Genomic DNA, 26,289 nt, shown 5'->3' with positions numbered 1-26,289 from the left:
TTTCTCTGGAGTTCTCAGTCCTGCAAAGCAGCGCTCTCAGCCTGACCTTTGAGCTTTGTACACTGCAGAGCTCTGAAATGCTGCACCAGTTCTACACTGCACCAATTTCAGCAACATCAGCAACCCCAGTGGAAGTAGCCCACCCACTTTAGCAGCTGTTCTCAGCATCAAGTTGATCAGACATTGTACCACAAAGGGCTTCCACAGCTCACCATAGTCACAGACACTCACTGAAGTCCAGGAGATCCACACTCATGTAAAAACAAAATTATTTGCTTTGTGTAAGAAGTACAGAAGATAAGGAGTTGGAATCTTGTTAACCAAACTCATCACATGATTAAAGCTGAAATCTTCATGAATGTTGATACTGTTCTTGTAAAGCATCAATGGCAAGGATTCATTCCATGTACAGTATGGACACTGACCTTCAAAAGGAAAAATTCATTCCAGCAGCATTTATCTCACTTTTGGCCAAGCAGGGTGATGAACTAGTATAATTTTTTTTTTAAAGTACTATCACAGTTGTTTTCTGGCTACGTTACAATTTCATTAATGGATGTGTATTGTAAGTTATCTATCCTTGGACAGTCTACTTTGGAACAGTCAAACTAAAAAATTACTTTTATAAAATTATTTCAGTGTGGTTTAATACCAAATGCTTATACCAAGAAAATTAAAAGCCCTAGGGCTAAATATTTTTATAAAGGTCACTTAAAAACAGAACTTCAACCAACTAAGTTGACCTTGGTTGTTACAGTGCTGGAGAGCTGTGGTTTTGGACAGCTATAAGTATAACACTGTTTGAATTACTTATCAGAATCTGGCAGTGCTGTAAGGTTGTGACTTCTACTAATAAAAAATCTACAGCTTTTGATTGAGATGATTAGGGAAATGTCCAACATGCCATTGAAAAGGTTTTTGGGTATCTAAAACCAAAAGATACGTGAGGGTTTGGCCCTTAGGTGAAAATATTCACAATTTTCCAGAACGTTCCTGGAGCAAAAAGTTGTGTCTCTTTTCCAGGAAAATGATGGCATCCCAGAACACAACAGGATTGCTGCACCTTTCCTTGTGGTAGATCTGTGCTGCTCATCTTTGTGTGAGTGTAGCACAGACAGGCAGTCCATCTCCCATGTGGACAAGGCAGTCCCTTCAGCAGCAGGGATGTACAGTTTGGGCAATGCACACAGCCACTTCCAGATCATTCCTAATCCCAAACCTTCTGAAGGTTCTCTTCTGAAGGCTCTGTAAGGAACTTCTCCAGTCCCTGCTCTTCCCATCCCTTCCCTTTGTGGTGCCAGGGCACTTCCCCGGGTGTTGTTGGCCTTGTCTTTGGGAGGTTCCCTGGCAGCCCTGCCCTGCCCATGTGCAGCTCCCTGGCACCCCCTGCCTCTCTCTGTGCCCCCATGCACAGGGGAGCCTGGAGATGACACAGGCTGGCACAGCTGACTCCACAGAGAACTTGGCCTCTAAACTAAACTCAGGGTGTGTTTTTGAATGTCATGTAAGCTACAAATGTGCTGCAAGGACAGGGAGGTGTTGCTGATGTGCTCCCTCTGTCTCCTCACACTTGGCTGTGCTGGACCAGGGAGCTCGTGTGCCACTGATGCAAACACTCACTGCATTTACCCCGTGGAGTTCCCTGATGAGGCACAACTGGGTTATTTTAGTGGGAATTGATTCACTAGTCATTAATTCCATTGGAGAAAACCATGTAATTTTTGGTTCACTGTCTGCTCTAAAGTGGCAGCAGCTCTTTTCCATACCCCAACAGGCTCAGCAGACTATTTAGTCAGTTTGAGATTGAGAAGAAAACACTGTTACATCTTCATTTCCCAAATGCAGCTGATGGTGAATCACTTGTGCCTAGTGAATGGTCTGTCAGGTCAGCAAAACCAACACCTTTCTTATTTTTGGGCAGATATCTCCAAAAGACACTAACTCTTTCGATAAAAAATAGGGATGTACTTTACTATGGTAAAAAATACATGAGACACTAACTCAACTTATTTAACTCCTTACACTTTTTGAATGTTTCGTGTGTCTGCTTTCAGAACACTCCTAGAGTGTTCTGTTCCAATTTGTTTAATTGGTATTTTTGAATTCATGGCATACAATTTTAATAACCCAAACACTGAAAAAAAAATTTCAGGTAAATTGTTAATTTTTTATAGTTGTGCATCTTTGATAGATTACTTCTTTTTAAGCTTTTGCACTTAGGTAGTATTATGACTCTAAATTGATCCTAATACATCTTTAGCACTTGAACTTTTTGCAGGCAAACAAGGCTGTTTTCCTGTTTCCAGCAGGGTGCAAATCCGTGCAGATGAAAAGCAGTTTGTAGACAGATGTGGGTAATTATACAGTTGTTTGCAGTGATCCAGTATAGCACAGTGAAGACTTCTCCTTGGCCATGTGACTGAGCACATGGCTACAGATTTAAGACAATAAGTAATAAACTTTTTTTACCAGAAATAAAACTGGGGCGCAGAAGTGAGCACATCTTCCTTGCATTTAATTTTTCCATTTTTGTTAGTCAAAGTTTTGCCATTTTAAGAGGAGGTGCATTGTTTTTCTAAGGAATAAAACTAAGAAAAGAAGTTACTTATATTGATCTGGTGAATGCAGTTATTTTAGCTACACACTTCATAAAAGTGGTGTCTCCCAAAAATATACAAAATAATATGAATTTGAACTTTAAACACAAGTGATGAACCTTAACATCTAGGATGAAGTTCCAGAATATGACTCTAAAGCAGCTTAAAAAATATAGACAGAGCCATCACATTAGCTCCCAAATTTTAAAAAATGTAAAGAAACAGAGACCATCTGTTCAGTAAGCTGCAAACCACTTTGCAGGATTTAATGTTTGGAAAATTAAATTAACTAAGAGATATAAAAAGTGCTAGTGGCTGGAAGTTTACCCTTCAAAATCAGAGTTGAGACACACTTTTTAACATTAAGGTTATAGCATTCTATTTATGGGACTTGGATTCACTACCAGCAATGGTGTACTTTCTGTGAATCACTTCAAATTAGGCATGATGATTTTGGAATAATGTGGTTTAAGTAAATCAGAATTTGGGACCTCGTGCAGAACATGGATGAAGAATGTTCCTGTGCAGCCCAGCATGGGTTCAGTGGGTATAACTGTCCCTTTTTGTGTTCCAATCTGTAACTGTGAACCTGAAACTAATGTCATGACACACAAATAAGCAAATCTGGACCTTCATATTGAGAAGAAACATGGGTTCAGAGTGGCTCTGGGACTTCTCTGTTGCCCCGGTATGCAAAACTTGTTCTAGATCTGTATTTGAGTTTTAATTTATGTTTCTTTGGGTTTTTAGTTTTATCAAGACATTAGATCTCCAAAGGTTTATAGCCACAGTGTAAACAGTTGTCAAAAAAGGAAAACTTTGGTGACATTGAAAAGAATTTGTGATTTGTCATTTACTCCGGCAGTCACTATTATTTTAAATAGCTTTGTGTTTTCAGTGTAGATTGTGCTATACACTAAACACCTAAAATGCTAGAAACCTCAAGCTCATATATGCAGTCTGTCTCACCATTATTTTTTGAACATTTGATGAACAGGATATTATTAGCTTTTTATGTTAAACAGTGGTTAAAAATCTATAGTTTGAAGAAAGGCATGGCGACCAACTGTTGGAGAGTAAGTTCTAGTGTGTGAATAAACTATAAAGTGCAGATCACTCTAATGGAGCAGAAAGTTGCAGTACTTTGTGCTGTTTCAAGTAACAAGTGATTTCAGACTCTAATTCTTTAGAATTGTACATTTTTTCACTGGACACACAGTATTTTAGATTATCACTGGATGCCCATCATTGAACAATGCCCACAATGACTTACATAATTAGATTTAATGTAGCTGATTTAGGAGTCTGTGACTAGATGGGCACAAGAAAAGGAAGAGAGCCATGTCTTGGGGATGGTTTATTACCCCATATCATTTTTGGGGTTCTTGATCTGTTTGTGTCCGGAGTGGCAGCTCTCCCTGCTCCAGCTTTGGGCTGGCTATCTCTATGTTTGGGAGCCAAGATGGGGTTTCCAGAGGGAGTTAGGTGTGGGGTGGGAAGGCAGCCCTTTCATTTCAGCACGTTCCCTTCAACTGGATATACACAGCCAGTATCTCTGACCAGGGATCCTGCTGTTTCTGTGGGTTTTGCCTGCTTCTTTTTGGTTTGGTTCTTTTTTTTACTTTGCCACTGTGAACTGAGCTTGCTAGCTTGGCTTCTCTTGCTGCTGTGCCATTGGGAAGCCCTGAGCCAGTGCATGCCCACCAGGACTGGGTGCACCCTCATTTAATGCTGGTGAACAATCCCAGGGACTCTGTCCCTGCCGTGTTTGGGAGCCAGGCTGCTGCTGCCCAGTCCCGCAGTGCTGCTCCAGGGTTTGTGCTGCACTGGAGCTGTCTGGGAGGTGCCATGGTCCAGCTACAGCTGCAGAGTTTCTGCTGCCTCTTGCTGGCTGCCCCAGGTGTGCCTGCCCTGCTGTTCCAGCTTGCTGCTCCTGAGGGTTCCTGCCACAGCTCCTTTCACTCTCTAGAGTGAAAATCCTTCACAACCCCACACACAGGGGTTTGTGAAGGAAGCCCCTTCTCCATCCGACGCCATTACCGTGTGGAGAAAGGCGGCCGGACCCCGCCCCACAGCGCCCCCTGCGGCCCTGGGGGAATCATCGCAGCCCTGCCCGCCGGGAGCCAGCAGCGCCCCTGCTGGCTGTGCCCGGAACTGCACCCAAAGGGAAAGCGCCTGCGGCCCTCAGAGGCTGTGCTTGGGTTTCTGGGGGGAAGGTTCCACTATTCAATATTTCTTCCATTTTTATTTTTTAAATAAACATTGTTTTTTCACTTTCACTCCCTGGTATCTATTTCTCGCATTGACAGAAGAAAAGGGAGCCACTGCAGCCCTTTTCTCCTTAGAGGAAACACTCATTCCAGGGCATTTTCTCCTGAAATTTGTCTTGAAACCGAGACAAACCAAAATCATAAAACGCACAAAATCTCTGGGATAAAGAGAGCTTGAAAAAATCTTTGTTCCTAAAAGATCTAACTTTTTTATCATTTTTTTAAGACTATTTTTAAAAATTTTGAAGCCGAATAGATTTTTTTAGAGAAGATAAATTGCACTTCTGACTCTTGCAAAAAAATTGAAGTGGCTTATTGATTAACTTGGACAGGACTGTCCATTTTGATACGTATAGTATTTCGAAAAGTTTAAAAACTGTGAAAGTGCATCACCAAACAACTGAAAGTAGAAAGATTTCAGATATTCAGATTATCTTGAATAAAAATTTTATATTCTATGGCCATCAGAGAAATTTATTAAACACCTCACAGTGCTCATCTGAGTAAGGAATATTTCCACAAAATATTGGAGATGTACAGGTGATTCAGACACTTTTTTCTTACTGTCACCTTTGGAAGACTCTTTCCAGCCATTTAGAGAGAAACTGGAGACTATTCCATCCACTTTTCCCCAGTGTCATCTAACCAGTATTTATCCTTACACATGTCATAAAATACCTGTGATTCCCTCTAGAAGTAATTCACAGGTGCAAACTTGCCTTTTAAAACCTGCACTAACTATTTATGAATGTTGCATTAATGGAAAGAGCAAGGCAGGAACTGTAAAGACGCTGGAGCAGAGGGTGCTGCCTGTGCCTGCACTGCACAGTCCATGTGACATTCAGCAGCCAAGGGCAAGGTCTTTTCCAGAATAACACCGAATTTTGGCACAGCAAAACTAACATTTCTGTCTTTGGGGCACGCTGGGCAATCATTAGCACTTTTCTGACAGACACTCTGTACTAGATTTTGTGATTAACATATTGTGACCATTTCATTTCAAGATCAAGTCAAACGTTATGGCACGCTGCATATTACAGGAAAGTGCTCTCTGCTCCAAGCTCCACCTGTGATGCTGCTAAATAACAGTAACGAGCATTAGTGTCCATGTAGTAGGATAGGTTTACATGGTGCTTTGGAACTATGAAAATAACATTTCAGAGTGGTAATTGGGGAATTATATACTCTCTAGGGAAATCCTGTAATTATCTAAAAACTAACTTGGTTTGTTTAAATCCTTCTAGCATGACCACAAAAGTTTCTTGTTTCCTTGGAATTAAAATAAAAAAATTGAACATGTGCACATCATCTTGAAATCATCAAAACATGAAATACTTTCTTATTATCTAGACAGCAATATTACTTATTCCAGATACCTTACATTAGTTATTAGCCCTAAAAATATTCCAAAACTGTGAGGTTTTTGTTTCTTCATTGGATTACAGCATATAAGCACATATAATGGATTATAAGCATAATAAAAGCAAAACTTTTCCCAATATTTTTGTATTTCTGCTGAGGTACTAAGAATATAGCACCTCTCCATTGTGGGTCTTATTGTTTATTTCTGTGATATTCTTTCTATGTATGCCTTTGTATATAACTGCTCTTTGGAGAGAAACAACAGTTGAAGTGTGATCAGAAATTCCATATGTTATTGCAGAGCCATATAATCCAGATGTAGTCTTTTTCTTGGGAGTTTCTTACCCCTCCCAAGTTTGCCAGGAACGTTTTGGTCTTACCAGGCCATTATATTGCATATTCTGCCCTCAGACTGTGAGATGAAAGCAGTGAGCACCAGTACAAAATGCACATATACAGAACAAGTTACCTTGAGATTTTTCCCTTTTTTTTTTCACTACGCTTCAAAACAGATCTGCCTCACCAAAATTTTTATTTTGTACACTGTTCTACACACTAATTATTTCAATGCACCTTTCCCATGTTCCACACCAGGTCTGAAATTATTTCACAGAGTGGGTTTTCTTTTTGGATGAGGCAGATAAAGCAAAGAGAACAGCTGAGATGATGATGAGTAGAAACACAAACTCTGACCTTGAAGCCCTATCTAAGCATCCTACCCTGCAGAACACTCTCTTACTGCTCCAGCACAAACCTCCAGGACAGGTACAGGAAACACAAGTATATTTTGATTAGCATATTTCCTCTTAGCTTTGTGGTAAAGGTTTGGCAACTTATCCCAGCCTTTGATTCCATCATATTGAACAAAGAGCAAATACACAGCTGTTGCCATGGAGCATGTTGTATGTTCACACCCCAGCTAAGCACATTCCCTCTTCTCCTTATACCATGAATACTCAATGTTCATTTTAACACTGAAAGACACTGAGGAATGACTTCACAATGTATCTCAGTACTAAAAACCATCCATTTAATGACTAGGAAAATTCATGAGGAGCTGACCTAGGTCTTCAAACCCATCTTTTTGTACATCTCAAAGAGTGGATGGCTCTTGCTCTTTGACTGAAGGCAAACAAACCCTGATGGTACCAGGTCAAAGAAAGTTAGAAGTTCAAAGCTGGTTGTAGGAAGCTCCCTTCCAGCTGCCTGGTCAATCTAAACTCAGATTAATTGAGTCAATTCACATCCACACAAACTTCCACAGATTGCACAGAACTCTGTTTTCCAAATGGAGATGCTTTTCTAAGTAAAAAAGAATGAATAAAGAATTAGTAAATTATTAGTAAATATTTTAGGCAAAATGTATTACAGAATCATATAATAATGCAGGTTGGAAGGGACTTTTGGAGACCATCTAATCCCTTGCTTAAGGCAGCACCAACTTAATTAGGCTGCGCAGGGTCTTGCTCAGTCAAGTTCTGAATATCTCTGAGTGGATATCCCACAGCCTCTCAGGACATCTGTCCTGGTATTTGACCACATGTATGGTTTGTGCTGGGCATGACAGTGAGGACAGCAGAAGATTCTGACTGACTCATTAGAATCAGATTAATTAGCTGTCCAATTTGTAAGAGTCCTAGAAGTTAAAAGCCCTTTTTGTAAGCTCATAAACCATTTGCAAGTGGGATCTTAGTATTAAAAGTGACTCAGAGGTTTGTTATACTAAAGTGGGAAATCAAGTGTCCATTCATGAAGTATCTGGAAAACAGTTTGGGTGTTGGAGCACCAGTGTGCATTGGTCTCTGCACTAACCCTCAGTTAATAACCAGCAGCCAGCTGCAGCCTTGCCCAGCTCCAGTTTGTGACTGGCATAGTGCCACAGAAAGAATGTACCCTAACCCAGTCCCAGTGAGACAAATACAGGGAATCAGTCTTAGAAAAACCTACATTTATAAAAATATCATTCAGTAATTGCCCTATTCCATGGAGGGACATGGAACAAAGCCCTTTGCCACATTGCTGCAAATGCATCCAGGAGCAGCTGAGATATTCACACAGCCGCCAAGTTAGGAATCTGACTAACAAATACATGGAAAATTTCCTCAGTAATATATTCACTACTTACATATTCAGTACTGCTTCCAGCATAGACATTTCTAAATGGTTCCTCAGCTTCATCAGAGTTCCAGTCTCACCCTGATGCTTGATGGGTCTGCACCATCTCTGAACAGAAACAGGAGGTAGCTGCAGCATGGAGATGTGCACATGCCTCCACAGGAGCCCTTGGAGTGATCTGGCAGGAGTCTGGAGCAAGGTGACAAGATCTGTGCCCTGCCACCTGAGAAACCCCAGGGCTGTTCCTCAGGACCTCCCTGAAAGGAGTAATGGATTCCAGTCTAGAGCAACCCCTACTACTGGAAGTACTGCCTGGCTGGAAGTACTGCCAACACTTGGCTGAAACCTTATCATCAGGAATCATGATGACCTGAAAGAACTCAGGACTCATCAGTTAACAAGTCCTTGGCTTGAGTGAATGGCCAGGGCTGACAGAGGACTCACTGAGATCAAGGACTGGTGTCCATCTGTTGGCAAAGGCAGCTTTAAAGAGATGCAGGGGCTGAGGAGAGCAGGAGGGTAAGCTGTGGTTGTCTCCTGGGCAGCACCATCAGCGGCTGTGATGGCAGCTCCTGGGGACTCTGCATGGCCAGAGGAGTTTCAGGGCAGCTGTGGCCAGAGCGTGCCCTGCAGTGTGCTGTGCTCAGCCTGACTCACTGCAGACACTGGGACAAGCCCACGTGTGGCAGTGCCTCTCACCCGCCCTGCAAGCAAACAGCCTGCTCAGAGCCCAGCTCCAACGCACACAAATCAGTGCATATGCTTTCACACCCTGTGTCTGTGTTTAGAGCACTGTCCCCATATTTTAAATGCAGATTATTTCTCATTAGCTGCACACTCAGATGATTTAAGATGCATCTGACTGATGCACATTGACAGCTTTCATAACTGCCTTTGCTGCTGTCCATAAGATAGTTTGTTCCTTCCAAGCACCAGTAAGAAGTTGGTTTTACATTGGGCAGAATTCAAATCCCAAACACAAATTAAATCTGCAGTGCAAACCAATGCAATAATTGAGGCCAAAACTTGGCCTACTGACCCTGCTCATCTGAATGCTATTTCTATGGGGATAATGATGTATTATTCTTCCTTTTTGACAATTACTTCTTCACAGATAATTTTTGAAATTTTCTGTGCCGTTTTTCTGTGATGTTGCTCTGGTATCCTGGATACTTAGTTGTAATATTCTGTGCTCCTGTCACGCCATTATAGTTGCCTAAAGCATGTTTCTTTATTCCTTTTTCTGCTCTACCTTTCTTTTTGGCTCTTTCCTGTATTCTACCACCACATTAACTTCATTTGTGTAACCACAAAAATGAAGAATTCTACTGAATTCTGAAAGAAACCTTTGTGTTTCATGAGTTTTCTTCCCTTATTATCCTGCTCCTTTCCAAACTGCTACTTCAGCTTTTCACTCAAAGGATCACCCCTCGGCCTTCTGTATTGTACAAAGTCATCTATTTTTAGCCCTTTCCCTTTAAAACCTTCCCCTGCATGGTATTATTCACAAATTTGACTGTTACTACTTTTGCTATATGGATGTTCCAAACCAGCTGCCCCTTTTTCTAGTCTGCATAGAAAGTATGAAGTGGATTTATGATTTATCCTTCTCATATCACCCTATCCCTGTCCAGTCACTCATATAACATGGACAAGGTTCTGCATTTTCTTCTCCCTTCTGTGTCAGTGATGGGGAGAGATTACTGTCCTCCTTCACATGCAGATCCAGGGATTATTTTTCATTTGCTCTTCAGGTATGTAATACTGGTTCTGGCCAGGACAGGGTTAATTTTTTGTGGTAGCCAGAAGGGGCATGGCCAGGACCCTGATGTTTTTCTGTATTTCCTCACATAATTGCCAGGGACAGGGAAAGGGACTCTTCCAGAGAGAGGGGGTTTCTTCCAGTCAAGAAAATGTAGCGGGAGCTGTCTGGTGTTGTTTACTTACAGGGAGTTTTTCTGTGTGAATTATTTATTTTTTTATACCTCTTGTTGTTGTTACTGTTAATTTTTATCTCACTGCTGTTTCCAGTAAATTGTTCGTATCTCAACCCATGGTCTTCGCCTTGTATGTCTCCAGTTGGAGGGGGAAGGAGAACAGAGGGTGGTTTTAAAGGGATTACTGAATTGGAGAATATAATTTCTAAGCCATGACAATAATTCAAAAAATAGTTCTATCTCCCTGTGTGCAACAGCTACAAAATGCGTATTGCCACTGGAGATTCTTTACACAAAAACTGCTGTTTCATATCCTGGATCTAGAGTAACTACATCTCATTGTCCATTTGTCTTGTTTTGCAATCCAGAGCCTTCATTTTTACCAAGCTTGCATTTCAGTCCTTGAAAATCTCTGCAAAACTCTTGCATTACCCTGCCTTAGCTATCCCTGTACAATCCACTTTGAGGCCTTAATACAGGACTGACAGTGTCCCCTGTAGCCCCCTCTTGTCCCTCCTGTCCTCTTTGCCATGTCACCCATGCAGAGCCAGCAAGTTCACTGTAAATCCTCTCTGGACATCTCAAATCCCAAATCCTCAGCACCTATAGACACATTTAGTGACATAGGACTCCCCAAAACCAAGGCTTTCACATCTCCATGCTCAGGTTTACCACTTTGCTGTAAAAGGGCTAAGAAAATATTTTCCTACCTACCCCACAAGAACATGTGGTTTGTTTTATGACAGTCGTACCAGTAGCATTTGCAAAGCAATGACTCACTGAGTGGCAGTACAGCAAAAAGTTCAAATATTTGTTTGTGCTGTATTATAGCTAAACCTTTGTGTTTTTTTAATGTGGAATCTTCACTTCTGACTAAGCTTGAGATGGATGTAGAAGTGTTGAACTGAAGTCCTGGCCTTGAGTTGAATCTGAATGAAGCCCATATGGTGAAGAAAAATACTGTGTAAACTGTACAAAAAACCAAAAAAAGCCATAACTGAACAAGATAAAGAAGAAAAAACTGCCAATGAATATAAAAGAAAACAGAATTAATGTTTTTCTAATTATTTCAGGTAAAATTTTCATGTAAATTAATAATTGCTTCCTGCATTTCTGGAGTTGCTTTAACATTGAGGAGCACCTTTAGTGATAGTCATATTTTTATTTTTTAAGTATTACTTAACACATTTCTAACTCTGTTTGGAAACATGAGTATTTTTAACAAATTCCAAGCAGTTCTACTGAGAGAACAGGGATCTGTTCATCTAAACACTGGTTTGCTCAGAAGTCTCTTCAAGTCATGCTCCTGTTCCTATAAACTTGTTTTAAAATAAAAAACTAAAATCTTCATGGTTTAAATCCCAGGGATTCCTACTTAGATTTTACTTGCATGTAAGTAAATAGGGAATAACTGTGCTGACTTGTAGTACTTAAAGGAAGTACAGGCAGAACCAGAACCATACTAGGTTGTGCTGAGCCCTTCTTTGCTGATAAATACACACATTTCCCACACACACGCTCTCAGATAGTAGAAAACTGGGGATTCCCAATAAATTTGGCAGAAATGGGTTGTGCCACCAAGTTTGTTGTGGGTGTGTTCAGAACTGACCACTTTTTAGCATAAAGAACACCAAGAATTTGGAATGTCCTGCTTCTTGCTTTCTTTTCAGCTATTACCAGTGAAATACAGTAGCAAACTGATTTCTTGTACAAAAGACAACAGAGATTTGATAAATAAAATGTGATTTAAAAGAAACAGAAACCCCTGTGTTTTTTGGATTTCCAAAATGTGGTATGTGGTGATAATGTCTGTAAGTCAAAAGGATTTAAACCTTTTATGGAGGAACAGATCCAGAGAGGTCTCCCCCCATATTGCGTGACAGTTTTTGATGACATGGATGCACTCTTTGATTGCAAAGGAAAAACTCCTGTTCTATCTCTCTATAAAGAATATTCTCAAGATTACTTAACCTGCTGCTATAAAAGATCTTGACTTTTTCATACACTTCTTTTGCAACTTTGAAAACACACTTGCTTTCCAAATGAAAGCCTAAAACATTTTAACAAAATCAATGCATTTAGGAAGGAACAGCTCTTTGCTGTGCAACCTATGAGCAATAAGCCTGGACAGAAATATGTTCTGTATCACAAAAATGTCCAGTATGAAAGGGTTTGTGTGATGCAATAGCCTACAATGGCAGGGACTACACCAGTTGACCAAAAAGTTTCTTTCTGATCCCTTTGTCATCTGTCAAGTTTCCTTGTACAAAAACAGTATCAGTTTGTACAAAAACACCTTCCCTCCAGTGCAAGACTCTTGTGTATATTCTTATTCCTGTTTGCTCCAAAGCCCACAATGATTGTGGCACTTCCCCCCCAGGTATAACTTATACACTGAAATATCCTAAGAAAAGAAAGTGATGTAGATTACATCCTTAAATTTATAGTGGGAGAGGGAAATGGCTTTAACAGACTGAGAGATTTGAGCACTCAAGTTCTGACCAGGAAAAATCTTTTGGAAACAAAAGAAGAGAGGACAGGGCTGTGAAAATGGGTCCTGTTGGTAGAGTGAGCAGCAGGACAGATGGGACCAGGGGGAACCAGGGCCCCAGTGTGGGAGTGGAGATGCAGCACTAGGACAGGGTTAAAGAGAGTCAGAAAAGAACAACAGAGACCAGAGCAGAATTTCAGTTTCAGTGAGACTGAATTTCACAGAAAGATGAGACTTCCCAGAAGCTGGTATAAGGTCACTGAAGATATGAGTGTTCTTGGAAGTGTTCAGGCCCTCAGATTGGATCTCTGCTGCCAATGAGGGGAAGCTCCCTCTGCCAGGAGGCCCCTTAGACAAATGTTGCTCAGGGAAGGTAACTCACACCCTGTACTTCTGCAGCAAAGTGTTGGGTCCAGAAAAGAGCCATGTGAGAACACCACACTGAGCAGTAACTCCTAATGGCTGCACCACTGCTGTAAATACAACTGATGGCATTGCACTCCTGCTTTTCTGTCTGAACCCCAACCACAGAATCTCAGAGCAGGACACCTCTGCAGTGTTACTGCCTCTCAGGAGGGGAACATCAAAGGTGCAGGACAGGGAGCAGCAGGAGATGTCACAGCATTTATTTGTCCTGTTTTGAGTCTGACCATGTCTGTGTTAAAGGACACATACCCAGTGCAGTGGTTTCCATACCAGTGGTTTCCGTACCGGGCTGATAGGCTTTTTCCAGTGAAAATGCAGAAGTTCCAGGAGTTCCTTATTAAGTTTTAAGATCTCTTCTGATTCTAAGGAAATTGGAAAACAGAAAATAAAAACCCCATATGCTTAAAAAAAAAGGAACTGAACAAAAAGCAGTGTCTTTTGAGATTAATGGGGTGTCCACTGGTTTTCTTGGGAAGAGGTCATTTGATGTTTTGCCTAAGAGTAATTCCAATGAAGAATGGCTTCCCTTTTGTTTTTAAGACTCTCTGGCCCTTTTATTTCATTGTGACCTTCCAGGTAACAGCACAGATTTAGTACTGAGGGGGTTTCATAGCTACCCCATGGGTGAGACTCTGAAGAGAGTCCCGGCAGCCATTCCACTGTTATTTTTCTAACATGAATACTGGCTGCTTCAGAAGATATGTTGCCATATTTTTTGTACATCTGGAATAAATGCTCCAATTACCAGATTTTGTGAAATCAAATACAAGAAAAACAAAAACAAGTTACAAAGACAAGAAGGCAAATATTTACTGCTAATGAGATAGAGTACTTCTCAAAGCAAAGGTAACAACAAGGGGGAAGTTAGGGCAATAGTGAATTTTTAAAAGACAAACATGTTGAATCAGATGGCCTTTATCTCTCTCAGAAATCTTACTGCCTTTCCTTCTTTGGCATTTTCTTCAAACACCCTTCCAACACCCTCAGGCACAACAAGGGACAAAGACCTCCAATGAAAAAAACCCACATAAACCAGTACAAGTCCTGTAATCATAGGAATGAAAGGCAGTTTTTGTAGTGTCTGTCCTGCACTTGCTCTGATGCTCTGAGGAGTTCACTACCAGAGACCATCTGAACACCAGTGATTGCAGTTTCAGCTGCTTCCATGGATGTGCATGGCAAGAAGAGGAGATGACATGGATTTATTTTGGAAATCACTAAGTGTATATGCAACCTTCCAAATGTTTCTAGAAGTTTACTGATCTCCCAGAAGGTGTTTCTGGGAACACAAGGATTTTTATTTATGCTCTTCAGAGCTGTGAACTGAGAGGAGTATGCTGTGCTTTGACATTATAGTTACAGTTGTAGAAATAATTCCATAGGAATTACCCTTTTTAAACTTAGCCTAGATTTAATTTTTTTGATAAGCAAACAATAACAATGTGTGGTTAGATGATTTTGATCTAGAATTTTCTGTGAAGGAAGGGTGGTGGGGTTGTTGTACTCTGCATATATAAACAAAACACTAAAGTTTATGAAGCTCTAGATATTTGTACTTTAATCCATTAATGTATTATTTCATTTCACATGAAGTATAGAATGCAGATATATTTTAAAGGCTTTTTATTTATGACTTTCATCCTAGTTTGTGCAGCTGTATATAAAGATTTAATGCTACTTGGAAGGTAAAAAGTTTGTTGCAAATGCATTTGCACAGATGCCTTGTTCTTATTCTATTTGTTCTCTTCAAAAGTATTTATATGGTAACATATCAGAACCTCAGTTCATCCAGAATTGGCCAGCAGGAGCAGGGAGAGAGAGAGAATCCAGGGAAGTGATGGTACATGACATTTCTGAACATCTTTTAACTGTGATACCTCTACAAGGTTTGTTTGTAGTCATTGCACTTTTATTAAATTTAACTCCTTAGTTTTCCAAAGCAAATATAGTGAAATCGTGGATTTGGCAACTGTAACTACCAGGGTCACATTTGGGAACATGTTACTCAGTTCTGATTAAAGATGGAACTGAGGGGGGAAATGGAAAATCAGACACTGAAGCCCTAGATGTTTGCTGCATATTCTCAGAAACATGTGTTGCTTATTCTAGGGGAGGATTAAAAGTGTTATTCTATTAATCACTAGCTTTCACAGAATTATTTCTCATTAAGAAAACTGATATGATTTGTGCAACCTTACGTAAATACAATAAGATTATTATTTCATATAGTACCTGTTAAAACAAATACACATCATTAAAAAAACTAAGTAGTGATATTTGTTGTTACTGTGGACTGTGGATCGGAGGGAAATGAGACAGACAGCAGCAGGTGTGGCTAAAACCCTGATATTTATGCCTCCACTGAAGCACTTCCCAGTGGCACCTAAAGGGGATAAATATTACTGAGGAACTTAAAGCCCTGTGGTAGAAAAGGGACCATGTTGAGAGGTCAAGTACATTTGATGCTACCCCTCAGATGCATTCAGTGAACAATGAGGCAGTAATGAGGACAGGAAAATATCTACTCAGACTTTTTATGCATCATTAGTCAAGCCACTGGGTATTATGGTTGAACTAAAAAAATCAAGGAAAACAAACTAATTTTGGATTATACCACATTTTTTTCATTTTCTCTTCAGCAAAACAATAAACTGAAAAGAGGGTTGACCAAAAACAAAACTTTTTGTCTTCAGTTTATTTAGTCTTCATTTTAGTAAGTTAAATTTGAACATTGATAGTTTTGTTCTGAAAATGCTGTCTTACCCAAATATATTTGCTTTCTGAACATTTTTTCAGAAACTATTTATTAAATTTGACCCAATTTCATGACTGCTTTTATTCTCCCTTCATGATGTGTTTAAGTGGTTAATCACATCCTCCATTGCCATTATTTTATTTCCCAGGAACAAAGACTACTCATATTTTCTCCTTTTATCCTCCTAATTGAAATGCAGGATGCCTCATCACCAAAATACTTGAGTGTGTTCCATATTAAACAACACCCTCCACAAAACCTCTTCACATAGAGCAACAATGTCAAAATAAGAAATCTGTGTATGTGCCCAAGTGAAACAAGGTGAGGGTGGAGAGATGGTTTTTGTATGTGATCCCAAAAAAGGTATTTGTCCGTCCTTTCTGAGGTTCTTCCCTTAGTGAGCAAGTTGGGGAACAAAGCTGGTGCAATCCCCCAAAACAAAGACAAGTAACTCTCAGGCAGCACCAAACTGACACAGAGTTTGTGTTCCAAGTCAGTTCTGAATCAAAAGGGAGGGGAATGCATGCACACTGTTTATCTGGTACAGACAGAGAAGCAGGAACCCACACTCTCCAGTACTGATAGCTGTGGTCTACCAAGTTTAGCAGCAATTTCATTTTTTCCCCAGGACACACATGTATGTGTTTTGCTCTTGCTTTAGCAAGCTGCAGTAATTAAGGTAACAAATCCACAGGCAGCCCACACAGAGTTCCGTGGTTCAATGTACAGTTTTTCTGGCTAGTCCCTGATAGGAAGATGAAAGTATTTTAAAGCCAAGGTTCATTTGGACAGCTGCTCTCTATAAAGTCAACAAGATCATAATAAGTCTACTATTAGTTTGACAATTGAAAGCCACATCCCACACAAGGGGAAAAAAAAATGCCAGTTCATTCATTTTGTAAAGCCTTTTCCCTTTTTTTAGACAAATGATCTCCAACTTGCCCAGCCTGAGCTTCAGTTAATTGTTTTGCCTCTCTGAGCAATCCTGAAGGGGACTGTGCTAAATTCAGAGTAAAGAGGATGCCTTGCTTTGTTTCTGAGGTGGTTCTGTGCAGATATTTGATAAGGCAGAGCACAGGAAGGAGCTGTTTGAGATGCTGCAGTGGGAGCCCCGGAGATGGAGGAAGGTGCCCACTATGACTCAGAGCCAGATATCTCAGCACAGTTCCCATGTAAATAAACTGAGATAGAACTATAATGTTTAGTTGCTAATTACATTTAGACTCCTTTGGGGAACCCCCCAAGATTTCTATGAATGTACAGTTCCAGGCAGTGAACAGACAGAATTAATCCATTGGTTTGCTCTAACAAGGGACCCAAAATGAACAATTACTTACACTGCTGTGATTGCCCTTCTTCAAGGTTAAATTCTCCTTACAGATTCCACTGTTGTTCTTCACATGAGATGATTTTTCATTGAGGAGCAGTGAAAGCTGTTACATGATCTGTCCACTTATTTATTCTTCTAAATTAACAATACTGCTTTGGGTTAATGTTAATGATTTTTTTTTTCATTAGTGGCATCTTTATCCTTCATAAACCACATATTAAAAACAAAACTTAAAAATTAAACAATGAAAAAAGAAAACCTGGGAGAGTCTTTGAAATTTTCCTTATCATAATTGATCTCTCAGCAATGACTTTTCATGACAGATTTATGTAACAAAAACTGGTTTTTCTCCCTACCTTTCCCACATTACCAAGTATTATTCCTACTGCCATTACAACATTTTTCCCAATGACTTGATCTGAATTTCACTTGGTTCAGTTTAATCCCCACTTTCTGCCATTGGTGTGGTGTTTGGATTTTTCTCTGCATTCTCCCTCTACTTGAGGCTTGACCAGCATCCAAGTTGCACAGTATAATGTTGCTGTTAATTCATATTTAGGGTGCATTCCCAATACAGTCCATTAGCCCTTGGTGTAGAAATGTTCCTTACAATGATGTTCTCCAGCACAGGCTGATAAAATTCATTCCTTCAGTGTAAGAATCCTGACTTAATGCCCTTTCTTTGCTTTTTTTTTTAATTGGTGCATTCAAAAATTTGTGTAAGTTGGAGGCAGCAAAGTGGATGTGCACTACTGCAGACAAGATCTTTGCTGTAAAACACTGCAATTTGTTGTCATTAGTTTTCTGTTCAAGGTAGTTTCAAGGCACAAAGAAGACTGGGGAAGCTTATAGGGACAAAATATGTGTGTGGATTCAGGAGAATGATCAGAACAAACAAAGCAGCAAAAGCCACTTTATTTGGGTCTTTGAAACAAGAGGTAGCTGAGGAATGTAAAGCAAGAGTCTCATTTTGCAGCCAGATCTTCAAAGAAATTGTGCTTTCATTAATGATCTCAGACTCTCTCTTGTTTCTTCACACCGGAGCTATTGCAAGTGCCCAGATCAGATTTGAGGATGTGTTTATGTCTCTCTTAATGTTTTCAGAAGGGGCAGTGGCCTTGCTGTCAAAATACCACCGGGGCTCTGTGTTTCACTCCTGTACTGCAGGTCTGTTCATGGGAATTCTTTCTAACACGGTTTTGGTTTTTCCTTTTAGGTAGAGAGGATTGTAGACAAAAGGAAGAACAAGAAGGGCAAATGGGAATATCTGATTAGGTGGAAAGGCTATGGGAGCAATGAGGACACCTGGGAACCTGAACACCACCTGCTCCATTGTGAGGAATTTATTGATGAGTTCAACAGACTGCACGTTACCAGAGAGAAGCGATCCCGGCACGGCAAACAGGGCAGCGCTCCCAAACTGCTGCGGGAAAGCCGAGGCTCGTCCGTGGAGAAAATATCACACAGACCTTCTGAATCTGGGAAGTCTAAAGGATCAACACACAAAAGGAAGAGAATTAATCCATCTCATCAAAAACAGAAACGAGGATATGCAGCAAAGCCAGGATCTGCAAATGACAGGGCTGCTAAAACTGTGACTTACCGAACTACTCCCAGCGGTTTACAGATTATGCCACTGAAAAAGCCACATAATGGTCTGCAGAATGGAGATGGCAGCCATGAGAAAGATTCTAGACATTTTGGGAATGGCTCACAGCAGCAAAACGTGGATTTAAATGATCACGAAGGAGAACAGAACTTGCCCAGCGTGTTGGAAGTCAGTAACAATTCCCCTGTGGTGAATGGCATTGGTATGTGATTTACAGAGCTCCTCTGTGCGGGAGGGAGAGGGCGTTCATTGCAAGTAGGGCCCACTCGTGGAAAAACTGTTGTCACACAACTGATATGGTGAGAAGCACACAAACAACTTCCACACTTTCCCTACATATTACACACTTTTTTTATCAGTTGGCTTCTCTCTTTCCCTTTCCCACAGAGTGATGGTGAAGCAGTGTGGGCTCTGTCACGAGATTTGCAGTGTAAATCCCCATGGGAAGTGAGGACAGGGCATGGAGTAGGAATGACAACTGAGATGTATGTAGTGCTGCAGCTCTGGGTTTGTGTATCACCATGTAACAAATCACTACTCAGGTGTGCTCAAACCCAGTGGTCTAGAGAAACCAGAATTATTTTAGAATTAATACCACCCTTGCTAAAGTCCCCTGGTAAGTATGGCTGAATAACATTCAAGTTATTCAGTATTAATGCTTGTCATAATCAGGAACACTCCAAACAGCCAGGTCCTTGTCTCTGACAGTGACTGGACACATCACAAGTCTTAAGACAGACTTTAGAGGAAGGTACAAACAGTCTTGAAGTGAACAAGAAGATATAAGAGACATTTCTCTCTAATCATCATAGTTACTGACTGGCTTAGTTCTCCAAGAATAAGGTTTATATTCTCTATAAAAACTATTCAACTTATAGGAAATTAAATAGCTTCTCATTATCTATATGTGTCCAATCTTTAATCCTACCAAATTTCCAGCCTCCATAGTGCTTTGTGACAGTTATTTTTAGGAGCTAACACTAAGATGCACATCTTATTTGACCAGGATTTGGGATTTCGTTGGGGGGCGCTGACCGTTCCTTTGACTGAGTGGCCTCTTGTCCCTCTGAAGGGATGAGGTGGAGGGTGCCCTGTCAGTCTGTGGGCAGCCCCAGCCCTTTCAGCCTTCCTACCACCTGGAAGGCTTTGCTGATTCCTGAGAGTTCTGAGTATCTCCTTGTGCCATTGGTGTGGGGGGTGGTTTTAATACCCTTTGAAAACAGCAGGAGCTGTTCCAAATGATTTCCCACTGCTTACTGATACAGTGATGATAGAACCTTTGGAGAATTATTTTTTCTGCTCTTACACACTGCATAAAGGTTTTCATTGAGTGATCCACAGTTGCTCTTGGGGTTTTTTTCCTTCCTTGTTACAGTTAATTTAGAACACAGCTTTATGTATGATCCCTTTCACTATGCATTTAATCTGCTTTACTGTTGCCAATTCACCTTTTTATTTTGATTCAGTGAAGCTCTTCAAAATCTTTCCCAGTTTTCACTCTACTTATTTTGTATTGCCTTCAAGTTTTCCTCTCATATTTCTCTTCCCAGCTCATTAATACATACATTAAATAAACTAATCCTCCTGCAGGTCCTTGGGACAGCCAGCTTGACATGATGAAAAGTAACCATTTGTTCCAATTATTTATTTTTATTAGCTACTTTCTATAGCCCATGATAGTACTCATTTCCTTAACAGCTTCTGGTGAATTGCCCTGCCAAAAACTTTTCAGAAGTCAACATAAATTATATCACCCTGCTTTCCATCTTCCAGCCTACTGGCAGCCTGGCAAATGCTCCTTGATTTGGGAAGGAGAACTGACCTTGCCCAGTCTTACTGCCTCTATGTGACAGCTACTGGGATCTTTCAAACCAGGCATCAAATAATGCTACTAAAAACTCCCAAACCAGCAAAATGCATGGTCAGATTTAAGTGCATAAGTACTCCTGATGATGCCAATGAAATTTGAAGTTAAATCACTTAAAAGTGTATTTTGTCTTTTGCATTTTGAGGAGTTTGAGCTCATGTAAGAATGCTTAAAAGTTACCTGCTTCTTTAAGATAATTTGCATATCTAATTACAGATGTGTATAAAGTTTTGGCGGTTTTTTTTTTACTGTTTCTAATTAAGTTTTTCTAATATTTCATGTTATTAGTGGAGAAGTTCTGATACAAAATGTATCTTTGAAATGCATTAATTGCCATATTTTAGAATTTTTTGTTTAATGAAGAACTGAAGGGTCACAAAGAACTGTAAGGTCAAATGAGCCTCTCCTATGTCCCCACAAGAGCTAAGGAGTGGCCTCCATCACCCCTGATTGAATAATCTCTGGCAGAGAGCTCTGGTTCAGGGGAAAGCTGCTTTGCCTGAGCAGCCAGGTGTTCTCTCCTGGCCCAAGAGCTGATCTCTGCAGCTCCTTTCACACAGCTCTTCATTACAGCTTTGGTGTTCTCCAAATCTATCACTTGGGTTCTGTATTTTCTTCCCCTTGCATTCTGTAGGCAAAAGGAAGAGATCTTTAAATCTCTGTCTGGTTCTTTTCTGAAAAGCCCAAACTCAGCAGCTCTGCCCAGGTCAGGAATCCCTCGAGTCCTGCTGTGGGATACCCAGCACATGCAGAGTGGAGAAGGCTACAAAGGAGAGATGAGACTGTCTGAGGAATAGCAGACAGAAATTGGTGAAGAAGGGTCAAAATCAAATCACTAGGTTTTTTCTTAATATTGCCCTGCAAGCTTGAGAGGAGCCACATTTCCTGATCCAGGGGTCTGAAACATCAAGTGGAAGTAACTTGCACTACTCTTCACCAAGTCCAACAATTTCCTGAACTCCCTCAGTATTCACACTCACACAGAGAATGCCAGTGTGATCCTGCCCTGTGTCCCATTATTATCACAGAAACCCACACTAAAACCAGGCTGAAATTTTACAAATTACAAATGAAGAAAGTTTCAGAGAAAAATGCCCAATTTACTGAATAACTGAAATTTTGTTCCAAACATTTTGGGTTTCAAAACTTTCTCCAAATGTGAGCCAAGGTCCTAAGGCTGTGTCCCTGGGGAGCAGGAGCAGTGTGGCAGTCTGCTTGGCAGGACTCCCACGTTTAGCTTGGAGGCAGCCAGCTCTGCCAGAGGTTTCAGGCAGTCTGCCACTGAGTCTGCAAGTTGAAAGCCTGGCATGCTCCAGCAGTGCTTGCAGGGCTCCCAGGCACTAGATGTGGAACAAAGAGGGAGCCTGGAGGACCTGGTTTGGCTCCCAGAAGCTGTGGCTCCTGGGCAGCCCCGTTCGGAATCTGAGGGAGCAGACATTTGTGTCAGCCTGGAGATTGCCTGTATGGAACCCAAATGAATGTCAGATTCATTTCTCAGCTAAGTGTAAGACTGCACAGAAATTATGAATAGAAATTCAAGGTTTGTCATGACATAAAGCCTAGATTTGGAAAAGTCAGAAATTCCCTACAATTTACAAACCTGGCTGTAGGCCCAGCTCTGCTACCAGTGTGGGTCTGTGCTTGAAGGTCTCCAAACCCACCAACCTCAACCAGTATTGTTTCATGTTATAATACTGTTTAACCACTAATGCATTGAACCAAGCAATATAGACAGTAATATTAAAACTAGCAGTAATCAAATAATGGCTATTTTGTTTGTCTGTCCATGGCAGTTCTCTTCAAACAAATAACACTCTTTGAAAACCAGCTTTTGATGACTCCTTAAATGAATATCCACCAGTCTCTCTGGTTTTGTGTATAAATCCACTTGGCTACAAGTGTTTCTTCTTCTGCTCTAGACAAACTCCATCAGGAAGCTCTTTACCCCAGAAGGATGAGTGTGTACCTACAGGTGTGTGCACAAAATGTCCCAGTGGAGGCCTGGGACCTTGTGGAAGTAGAGACAGATCTTTAATACCAAAAACTGTCTTCTACACATCCTGCCATAAGGAAAGCAGAATCATCTTTACTGACAGTTATTTAAGGGTCTGCAAATAGGAAAATATTGAAAAACTCTGTGAACAGCATCCATTGATGCTCCCAGGAGCTAACAGTAGTGGTCTTTCTGATGGTATTTGTTGTCTTCTGTTATCACATTTCTGTTTTTCTCCAGATATTGTAATTGAGAGTTATTGTTTTGTCAAGTTTCTTGACAGCATCAAAAAACATCCCCTTTTAATTTTATCTTTCCTTTTTTTACATCTCTCTTTCTGTGTACCATCTGCTGAAGAATTTCTGCCTGTCATGTATCACTAACCACTGTTTTTCTCCACTACAAAAATCTTTGTAGCCTCATGGTGCCCTTGATTTAAATACTCTCTGTGACTTAGTCACTGCTTCCTCTTGGTTTTTTAGCTCATTCTGTTTTATTTCTTCTGAAGGAATACTGGCAGTAAAAGACAAGCAAATATGCATGCTCTCTTACTTTGGATAAAAACTCATTGCTTTTAGATATCTTACAGATGCTCCCTTAGCTGGAGAAGTCTGAAATTATTAGTAAATTATCAACAGAACAGCTTTTAAGTATGTACAGTATTAACCATGACCCACAAGAAAGACAGAAAAGAGGCAGTTAAAGGCTGTTGGGAAGGCTGAGGAATGCCAAGCTGCTTTTCCAGGGAGAGTGAGGGAGCATGGCTTATTTCACCTAGAAAAATTAAAGCCTCAGCTCCATCATCCTTTCCATCCAGCAGAAATGCATACTGCTAATAAAAGCAGCAGTCCAGCTCTCCTTCCCATGACACCCTGATTGTTATTCCCATCCCTCCCTCTGCACCAGTTTTAATACTTTTGAGGCTACAAGGTGAACTGCATCTGTTTGAAAATTAACCAGTTGTGCAGGGTGAGTTTTCAGCCAGAGCACATCACCAACTCATGGTGTGGCTGTGCTGGGGTTGCTGTGGAGGGTGGTGGCACAGGGACTGCACCATTAAACTGGCTCTGATGAAACATTCAGAAAATAAATGTACTCAAAAAATGTATCTGAAAATAAAAAAATAACAGGAGCTTGAGGTGTCCTCCAGCAGTGGGCAGAAGCAGTGAAGGAGATGTGGAGCTCCCCCAGAGCACTGAGGGTCAGTGCAGTCTTTCCTCCCTTTCCTCTCTTTCCTCTCCCACTCTTTGTCTGTCTCGGCCTTTTAGAATATAAATTTCTAATGTGTTTTCTTCAATCCCGGGGAGAATGGAACCCCAGTGTCAGAGCCTTTGGCAGTGGTGCAGTGCTGTAGAAGATGCAGGGATGGGCAGCTAAAATGAAGAGGATTACAGGAATAAAAGAGCCTTGGAGAGGGGGTGGCTTAGGGCAGCACAATCAAAGTTTACAAAATCATCAAGGCCTCAGATATACTAAATGCAGAACTGCTGCTCCTGAAATCCCTTGATAGCAGAACTAGGACCACTCACTGAAACTGGTGGAACATCAGATAAAAGCACAGATGAAAGAAAATTCTTCTCTGTGTAGTGGCTACCCAACTTCTCAAACTCATACCACAGGAAGCTGTGGAGACAGACAGCATCAACAGGCTCAGAAGGGGATTAGAGAAATCCATGAAAAGGTCCACAAGCAAACACTGAAGGAAACAGGAGGGATGAGCCCTCTCATATTTCTATACAACATTTGGGGATGATACTATGGGAAAGGACTGCAGAAAGCAACCAAGCTTGCATTTTGTCCTTAAATAGCATCCTTTACTGCCCTCTTTTACTGCCATTCTTGGAGAAGGATTACTGCATGCAGCAGTGGTCTGGGAACTTCTTAGGTTGCCTTAAAAAATATTGAAGCTTCTTACAAATATAAATGTTGGCTTAGGTATTCAACAAGTTCTACTGCTGATTAAATACAAAGTAATATTAGATTAAACTCCCAGTAAAGAGCATTTTCTCCCATTTTTTTCTGTTTTCTTTTTGTATTTAGACCGAGCACCAAATACTCACAATTAAGCCAGAAAACCACACTTAGATGTATCTAAAGCTTCCTTAGTTAATTGGTGACGTCCTTAATTTGTTCCACGTGCAGTACAAATTCCTTTGGGTCTTTGAATGTCGCTTTTTGCCTGTCACAGTCATTTTTGGTGCTGCTCCCCTTGCATGCACTGGGCAGGTGCTGATATTGCCCCTCATGCAGGGCCAATCCCAGTGGCTCCAGAGCAGGAGCTCCAGCACCTCCCACAGTGCTCAGTGGGCCTGGTGCCACAGCAGGGCTGTCTTTAGAGTGTGCTGATCGTTTTCTCCAGTTTATCCGATTAAACCAGATTACAGGGGTGCACTGGAGACACAGGAACAACAAGCTACTCACTATATATTGTTCTCTTAATGATCCACTTTTGGAAATGGCACTTTTTCATTTATGTTTTTCTCGCATTGAATTTAGATCTTTCCTCTGATTAAATTTCTTTGAGCTGGCATCCAGATAGTTAAAATACTATAATAAGATCTATAGTTCCTTACATCATGCATTCATTTACAAACTGAATACATAAGAAAGAATAAAACAAACCAAAAAAATTACTGTGAGACTTTTTGTTGAGCTGGATTATCTGAATGAATTAATCTTCTACTATTCTTTTACCATCTGTATTTAAAATAGATGTAGCATATCTTCCAGGTAGATAATCAGTACAGTTAGACTGACACACCTTCCATTCTATGGGCATTTGTGCCTCTGATTTTGTAAGTTATTTACACTTTTTTTGGGAGTTTGAAATCACAATTCAGTAGCTTATTGCTTGTTAAGCACTGAATAGATAAAAGTGTAATATTTAATAGCATGGCTCAGTCAAAGGGTTAATTAGTTTCAGTACATTATTCCCAATGACATTGGTGTTCTATTAGTAATTTCAAAAGATGATTTCTGTTGTAAATAGAGATGTAAAGTGTACTAAGTGTTTTAATGTAAAGAATACACTAAAAAAAAAAACCCTAAGGAAAAAGAAGAAACATGCCATAAGAAATTATTCATAGCATTTAAAGTTCAAGCACATGGTAATTTCTACACCTGTGGACACTTTTTGTCAAGAAAACAAATTTCCAATTCTTTTGGTTTCAAATGATTTTTTTAAAGTGATGATTTAATGGAATTTGGCCATGTTTGCATTGCACCAGGCAAATCCTCTATTCAGTATAACCCAGGCAATGCTTTAGATGGTATCTCTTAATTCAACAAGAACAAAGAGTTTCCTGACTGACTGAAGAGCTCCTGGAGCAGGTGGATCCCTGTGAGCAGATGTGTGAGTGCCCACACGCACACACCACATGAGCCCTGTCACACCCGCTGGGCACTGGCTGTGCTCTCACAGCCCATCTCCTGGCTGCAGTGCACACACAGCATTTCACACACTGGGAACAATTCCACAGGCCACTGCCAACTGGGAGGTGTCAGACAGATCAGTTACCTACGTAAGCACCAGCTGAA

At 40.6% G+C, this 26,289-nt stretch overlaps 1 protein-coding gene across 1 annotated transcript in view; it reads left to right on the top strand.

Moving 5' to 3' along the window:
- The window catches only part of CDYL2 (chromodomain Y like 2), a 59,498-nt gene that overhangs the window by 13,471 nt on the left and 19,738 nt on the right, over positions 1 to 26,289 (top strand). Inside the window, exon 2 of the mRNA XM_074550817.1 lies at positions 18,500 to 19,094. Within this exon, the coding sequence (XP_074406918.1) occupies positions 18,500 to 19,094 (595 nt within the window). The remainder of the gene's footprint in view (positions 1 to 18,499; positions 19,095 to 26,289) is intronic.

This window comes from Zonotrichia albicollis, chromosome 13 (genome assembly GCF_047830755.1).
Source record: "Zonotrichia albicollis isolate bZonAlb1 chromosome 13, bZonAlb1.hap1, whole genome shotgun sequence".
Classification (NCBI taxonomy): Eukaryota; Metazoa; Chordata; class Aves; order Passeriformes; family Passerellidae; genus Zonotrichia; species Zonotrichia albicollis.
The sequence above is the reverse complement of the archived record's forward strand: the minus strand, read 5'-3'. Positions and strand labels throughout refer to the sequence as shown.